Below are 7,839 nucleotides of genomic sequence, written 5' to 3' on the forward strand. Positions count from 1 at the left end.
TCCCACGCACGGCTGCCGTACGGTATGGGTCTATGGCAGGTGGGGCCGGGAGGCGCGGGGACCAGGGATCAGAAAGGCGTTTTGGGTGAAAAGAAAAAAGGCTTTCGCCGTACGCGCCGCGCACAGAAGATCTCTCTCTTCCCCCTCCCACCTTTTTTACGCATCGCCCCCCGTGAGTGGGTGAATTTACGGTCGCCTCCCTGCTGTCTCTCTCTCTCTCCTCCCTGCTGTAGAGGAACCGAGGGGGAGGAGAGAGAAATAACGAACGCACGCTCTCTCTCTCTCTCCGCTGTCTCGCCCTTCCTCCGCTTCTTCCCCTTGTTCCATTCCCAACGAGGCGAGGCAAACGACTCGGTTCTCCCTCCCTCGCAATCGCAGCCGCGCGGAGGCCCAAACCCAAACCCTAACCCTAGCAGCTCGGCCTCGGCGTCCGCCGCCGTGCCCGTAGGCCGAGGCGGCGGCCGCGATGGGGCAGTGCTACGGCAAGGCGGGGGCGTCGTCGCGGGCCGACCCGGACGAGCTCGTGGTGGTGGCGCCGCCGTCCCCTCTGCCGGCCAACGGCGCGCTGCGGACGCCGCCGCAGCAGGCGCCGGTGCCGGCGGCGGGGACGCCGAGGCGCCGGAAGTCCGGATCGACCACTCCGGTGCACCAGACGCCCGGGGTCGCGTGGCCGAGCCCGTACCCCGCGGGCGGAGCGAGCCCGCTGCCCGCGGGGGTGTCGCCGTCGCCGGCGAGGTCGACGCCCAGGAGGTTCTTCAAGCGGCCCTTCCCGCCGCCGTCGCCGGCCAAGCACATAAAGGCCACGCTCGCCAAGAGGCTGGGCGGGGGAAAGCCCAAGGAGGGTACGATACCGGAGGAAGGCGGCGTGGGGGCCGGCGCTATCGGAGGGGCTGCGGATGGGGCGGAGGCGGAGAGGCCATTGGACAAGACTTTTGGCTTCGGGAAGAACTTCGGTGCCAAGTACGAGCTGGGGAAGGAGGTGGGAAGGGGACACTTCGGGCACACCTGCTCCGCCGTCGTGAAGAAGGGCGAGTACAAGGGGCAGACCATCGCCGTCAAGATCATCTCCAAAGCTAAGGTGAGGGCACGGTGGGGATCATGGTAGTGGTATGCTGATGTCGAACCTCACTTTTGGAAAATTTGAAATTTCAAATGTTTGATGTTGCTGTTGTGGTAACTGGTGTGTCCAGCGCCAATTCTGCGGTAGTAACAGAAATTTAGGGTGGCTAAATGGTCCAAAATGTTACATATTGAGGGATACTTTAGGGATTTCCCTTTTTCAAATTTAGAATTTTGCTTGTAAGTTGTTGGACATTGGCGCAGAAAAGAAGAGAAGATATATAATTTCAGGATGCATGTTAGTTGACTAGTTGTATTTTGGTGATGTGTAGTCTGATGCAATTTCTAAAGGTAGATTTCCCACTTTTTTCCTGGTTTGAGGATTTTGACTTTGAAACAGTAATATTGTACCTTGAAAGTTTAATATTTCACTGTTCCATTGTTGAATATTTGTTAAAATGTCAGCAGTTTTCTTCCCAGATAGATAGTTAAAGTGGGGTGGGAATAAATGGTTGGGATGTTCTTTTTTTGTGAACCGTTCTTCATTAGGATTTGAACTTCCTACATTTCCGTGGGTGGGTGGGGGTGGTGGGTCGATTCTTGCTGGAAATTACATAACTCCTATTTTTTTGTTAATGGGAAAACCTGTAGAAACTTTGGATGTAGAATAGTATAACGATTTGAATTCTTGGTGACCTACCCAGTATTTGTTGGTTGTTATTTGTTAATGATAAACGGTACTCTTAACTGATCAGGAGACATGTCCTGACCTACCCTTTCATCTCTCATTTTGGTTTGGTGAATTAAGGCCTGTGGATTTTCTAGTTGGATTCAGTGGCACCTTTTTAGGGAAACTTACTTGATTATATTGGTCCTGGTAATCATTTATTTGATGAATACCGGAGCTTAAATTTGTTTCCCTATGCCCCTATTGATAACCATTGGGATGCATCTGTGTGGAATAACTTGAAGCAAAGAAAGATCCAATGAGGCTACATAGCCTAGATAGCGTTGCATAATTGAGACAATAGAGAATGTCTTACAATGCATTATTATTATTAATAGGCATTGTTTCCTAGAGGTGAAATGTTGGATTGATTGGCTAGAAAAAACGACAGATCGTTAAATAGCTTGTAGAATTTCAGAGATATGACTAGTGTAGTGCAGGAATGGATCTCAGCGATTTTATTATTTGACCTATTTTTTATGAGGGTATGAAATTCCTAGAATGCCACCTTTAAATTTTGTAGTCTCATCCAGATCTGCTTGGAAAAAAAAAAACATTCGTTCTTGGCAACCATTTCACTTATATAAGCCTTTTTCTCGGTAATGATTTATTGCCTGGATCCTCATTTGGATATGCTTTGTGATGTTTTTTTTCTTTAAGATTTGGCCATGGACATTACTTACATTTGCTTCTTTCTAAGAATGATTTAAATGTTGCTACTGTCTGCTGCTTCTGACTTAAAAGGAAATACCATCTCTTGTTTTTGGTAGATGACGACGGCCATATCCATCGAAGATGTTCGTAGGGAAGTCAAGATTTTGAAAGCTCTATCAGGGCACAATAATCTTGTCAAATTCTATGATGCATGTGAGGACGCCCTCAATGTCTACATTGTCATGGAGTATGTTTTTTTGTGACCTTTTGAATGTGATTTTAACAACTTATAATTCAGAGATAATAGATTAGCCTCCTCTAGATACAACATTTGATCTCAGGTTTCTTCTGACATGCTTTAAATAGAGCTCCTCTATACTTGTGCATTTACTTAAATGGCTCCCTGCTGATTATATCCTTTGATGTGTGCAGTATAATATTATCTAGCACAGTGCATAGATGCTCTTTAACACAACTAATAATTTTCTCATGTTATTTCTTTTTAACAGATTATGCGAGGGTGGAGAGTTGCTAGATAGAATATTAGCCAGGTACTTTCTACAACTTATTCATCTCTAGTAGCAAAGTAGCAGTATCTCTTGGATATGCTTACCAATGATGCAAACTTGAACTATTGAAGAGGTGGGAGATACACAGAAGAAGATGCTAAAGCGATCGTTGTACAGATTTTGAGCATAGTGGCCTTCTGTCATCTTCAGGGAGTAGTGCATCGCGATTTGAAGCCAGAGGTATGCTTGAACTATTTTGTGTACAGTTTGCATACATATGCAGTACCGTAGGTGTTTGACTGGGTTACTTCAGCCATCTTATTCAGTTGCACTTGCTGTTACTTCTTTTAAGTGAATGCAAGACTATCTTTTGTGACACGTTGCTATATTTCATTTGGACAGAATTTTCTTTTCACAACAAGAGATGAAAATGCTCCTATGAAGTTGATTGACTTTGGTCTGTCCGATTTTATTAGACCAGGTAATGTACTAGTAATTGATTGATTTTCATCTTTCTACATGCCATACGAGTTTACTAATTATTTTTACTCTGTTACCCTATTGTCTGAAAGATCATTATCACGTTCAAGCATGCCTTCTAATTTTATAAGTTGCACTAGAGAAAGGACATAGATTCCTCAGTAACGTGCTTAAGTAAGAAAATTTGAAAAGGTGACATTTTAAACATCAATTGTCACGGAAATATTAGTTTAAGTGAACTATAGAAATAGAAACTTGTACTGTATGCTCAGGGTCAGGAATTTCATCACACATGTTTGGACTGAATGTACAATATGTTACAGTTTTGTTTTTCTGTACCTTTGTTCATATTGTATGTCAGTTCTTGTGACGAATAAATTTTGTAACATGCTGCAGCTTGATGATTGGCAGGTGGAAAGAAATATGAAAAACATTGAACTATAATTAAAAAAAAACTAGTCATGGAACTTGTGCATTGTTTTATTTATGCTGAAAACATCTGCTTGTTAGTCTTGTATTGTAGTTGTTTACCTTGTGCTTACATGGTAGGATCATTCACCAAATGCTTTAAGTTTGGCAGAGCTTTCTATATTCCAGATAAACAGTGCATACAGTCATATCGGACAGTTTATTTCCGCATGTTACTTGATGCTTGTAATAGACTTGTGCTATCAATATTAACTGTTAATTGCTTTTTCTGCTCACTTCATTAGCTCACCAGATACTTGGTGTTGTGTGTTCTTTGCTATATAATGCAGATGAAAGGCTCAATGATATTGTTGGAAGTGCATATTACGTAGCCCCAGAGGTTCTACACAGATCATACAGTATGGAAGCAGACATTTGGAGTATAGGTGTCATAACATACATTTTGCTATGCGGCAGTCGGCCATTCTGGGCACGGACAGAATCTGGGATCTTCCGATCTGTGTTAAGAGCTGATCCCAACTTCGATGATTCACCGTGGCCTTCAGTATCGGCTGAAGCTAAGGATTTTGTGAAGAGATTTCTGAACAAGGATTACCGCAAAAGAATGACCGCTGTTCAAGCACTGAGTAAGTTGTCATTTATGCTTATTGAGTGTTGCTCTGTGATATCACAATATCTCAGTTTGGATTTTTGTTTTTTAAGCAGATTTTATTACCATATATTTTAGGAACTGCTACATTATGTGATAATGAAACCATAAAAATGAAGATATTTTTTTTGGTGGCAGCTCACCCTTGGTTACGAGATGAACAAAGGCAAATTCCATTGGACATACTCATCTTCAGATTAGTCAAGCAATACCTTCGTGCTACTCCTCTTAAACGTTTGGCATTGAAGGTACAGTATATAGTTCCATGACCTTCTGCATTTGTAAACTTTCTTCATTTTTTTCATTGATCTTATTGATATAGCAGTATGTAATTGATAAATGTGCATGTGCTGAATGTGCTAAAAAGGCCACATTAAGGCCATGTAACACTCCCAGCTGTAAAAGTTATAGAACATGTGCGCATGAGCTTGTGTTTTCAGTGGTAGTAGACTGGTTGTATATGATTTCACTAAGCTTTTTTATAGTTATTGTATTTCTTTTTACTTTGTGATCCTGTATCTTTTCAATGTATCATGGGGGCTGATGTTGGATGTTACTTTTATTGGGCATAGTATTGCTCCAAAACTATTATGGACTTTCCCATAGAAGTCCTTGGTATGAATTTGTTCATAGTTTCAAATTGTGGTGTAAATTGACCACTGCCAAGTTTCACTCATTAAAATACTAAACTAACAGTTAGCTTCTTTGTCACAGGCACTATCTAAGGCATTGAGGGAGGATGAACTTTTCTATCTTAGACTGCAGTTTAAGCTGCTTGAACCTAGAGATGGGTTCGTAACACTTGACAACTTTCGGACGGTGAGTTATTCACTTATTTGTTGTTGCTGTTTGCCTCGTCAACATGAAGACATGTCAAATCATGTCTTCCTATTGCATGTTCTAACTTTTTATCTTTAATGTCCCATGGTATTATCCAGGCTCTAACAAGATATTTAACTGATGCAATGAAGGAATCAAGGGTTCTTGAGTTTTTGCATGCGGTAAGGATTCATCACTATGACCATAAGCAACGGAAGACTTCTTTTTATTCTCCTTTGGTTGCTCTTTCTACTTTAAAGTAGATGTGGAAAGTTATCACTGGACATACTGGCAATTTGGATGAGCATTAATGCTGATCATTCTGAGAAATAACTCCTTTTTGTTTGTTTATCTTCTGCTCATCATAGTTTTGTGATGCCCCCTTTCATTCACCCTGGTCACCACAGGGCTGCCCTCTACTTGTGTAGAGATAGTGAAATTAGTTCTCAGGGTGTCGGAGATGCGCTTTGCTTCTAATCTAGTGATATTAATCTATAACATATATTATCGAGCCAAGATTTCGAGCGCTCTCAGGGGTCTGGGTACTGTAGGTACTGTAGCACTGGGCCCCCACATATACGTATGCGTGTATATATATATGTATACTTATACGTATATTTACACATATAATATGATTTTATTTTCGGTAAATTCCAAAAAATATCGAAAGGAATATTAGTTATATTGATAAATCGACTGAAATAATCTAAAATGCAAAGAAAAATATATAAAACTCAAAGAATATGAAACAAATTTTGTTAGTTTCGTATTACTGTTGTCTACATGCTAAAATTATGTGCATGCATGAAAACACTACTGTTTTCCCTATAATTAAGTGCATGCATTAAAGTACTACTGTTTTCCCTATATTAAGTGCATGCATGAAAGTACTACTGTTTTCCCTATAATTAAGTGCATGCATGAAAGCAGCTACTGTAGCTACTGTAGCACTGGGCCCCACATATAATTAAGTGTATGCATGAAAGTACTACTGTTTTTCCTATAATTAAGTGCATGCATGAAAGTACTACCGAATGTGTTAAATATTGATAAATTCATAAATAAATATTGAGATATTCTAAATTGGTGAACCCAATTTTTTTAGTCTTCTTTTATCATGCACTGTAAAAAAAAAAGGCATGGCGTAAGCGCGCCAATCAGACTGGTAGTCTTCATGCTGTCATGGTTGTATACAAAGCCTGACACCAAGGGGATTTGATGTACTTTTCGTTGTGTTGAGGGCTTGCTGTTACGAAGGGAATTTGTCACCGGTCTGGAACAAGATAGCAGCAGTTTGCTATGCTCTTGGTTAATAAACATGCTATGGTTGTGCACTGTTCTTTAACATAGACATGTTTTCTTTAATAATATTATAAATTATAGTTATAGCCACAATTTCTGCTGGACATAACGGATTGTATAAATGATTGTTTATTGTATCTGTTCAAGGATTGATATCACTGCAATTTTTGTGTCACAGTGAAATCATCACATGCTGAATATTATGATTCTGTCTTTATGCTTCATACATGTTACTTTGTTCCTTTCTTTTAGTCCTTTTGCATTTTCATCTGCTAACATTTTTTGACATCCGTTCATGTTTCTATCTCAGTTGGAACCACTTGCGTACAGAAGGATGGACTTTGAAGAGTTCTGTGCTGCAGCAATCAGCCCTTACCAGCTTGAGGCTTTGGAAAGGTGGGAAGAAATTGCAGGAACAGCTTTTCAGCACTTTGAACAAGAGGGCAACCGAGTTATATCAGTTGAGGAGTTGGCACAGGTATTTACCACAATTTTGATTTAGCAGAACAGATACCTTTGGTTGGGAGGATAATATGTGCTCATCCATTGGATCATCACGTGCATTTGGATCCATGTAAAGGCCACGTATTTATTTTTCTTCCTATGTTTAGAATGACTACCCTGACATCTTTCTTTGTGTACAGGAACTCAACCTTGCGCCAACGCATTTTTCCATTGTGCAAGACTGGATCAGAAAGTCAGATGGCAAACTAAACTTTCTTGGGTTTACCAAATTTTTACATGGTGTCACAATACGGGGCTCAAATACAAGACGACACTAAATGGTTGCAAATTGTATTTGCTTCTAATTTAAAGCCTCGCATTATGTGGCCCTGATTGTTGTTGCCTCTGATTCTCCTACCCCTTGTTCTGGTTAATGATCATTCTTCATGTTTGTGACGTCTTCGGTTGTTGTCATCATAGTTTTTTGTAGAGTACATGTAAAGATGCTTGTAATGAAGGCAAAATCATATGGTTCAAGAAATATAGTGCATGTGTTCTTTCTTCTCACAAATTTTGAAAAATTATCCATGGACAGTGCGGCACTAAGGTTGTTCTCAATACTCATCTTAATAACATTTGAAGCACATGTAACGCCCCGCTATAGCACACCTGGCGAAGAATGTCAGGTGAAGATTGTTTGTTAAGCTCAGACATTCTTGGTGGTGCAATATCAGCTTATGAACTGCATTACAGAGGAACGTTTCGTT

The 7,839-nt window shown here is 40.8% G+C and overlaps 1 protein-coding gene across 1 annotated transcript; it reads left to right on the forward strand.

The window, feature by feature from the left end:
* Positions 1 to 225: 225 nt before the first annotated feature.
* LOC133927385 (CDPK-related kinase 3-like) lies at positions 226 to 7,628 on the forward strand. The gene is made up of 11 exons (XM_062373837.1): positions 226 to 1,078; positions 2,557 to 2,687; positions 2,950 to 2,991; positions 3,081 to 3,189; positions 3,352 to 3,430; positions 4,188 to 4,484; positions 4,646 to 4,755; positions 5,222 to 5,326; positions 5,446 to 5,508; positions 6,939 to 7,106; positions 7,273 to 7,628. The coding sequence occupies exons 1-11, from the start codon at positions 467 to 469 to the stop codon at positions 7,408 to 7,410; spliced, it is 1,854 nt and encodes a 617-aa protein (XP_062229821.1). The 5' UTR covers positions 226 to 466; the 3' UTR covers positions 7,411 to 7,628.
* Positions 7,629 to 7,839: the final 211 nt, after the last annotated feature.

The sequence above is a fragment of the Phragmites australis genome, chromosome 8 (genome assembly GCF_958298935.1).
Source record: "Phragmites australis chromosome 8, lpPhrAust1.1, whole genome shotgun sequence".
Classification (NCBI taxonomy): Eukaryota; Viridiplantae; Streptophyta; class Magnoliopsida; order Poales; family Poaceae; genus Phragmites; species Phragmites australis.

Excerpts from the sequence above, each read along its gene's own strand:
- LOC133927385 (XM_062373837.1), top strand. The coding sequence starts at position 467 with ATGGGGCAGTGCTACGGCAAGGCGGGGGCGTCGTCGCGGGCCGACCCG. Across the intron at positions 3,190-3,351 it reads ATCGCGATTTGAAGCCAGAG|AATTTTCTTTTCACAACAAG; the intron begins GTATGCTTGAAC and ends TCATTTGGACAG. Across the intron at positions 4,756-5,221 it reads TTAAACGTTTGGCATTGAAG|GCACTATCTAAGGCATTGAG; the intron begins GTACAGTATATA and ends TCTTTGTCACAG.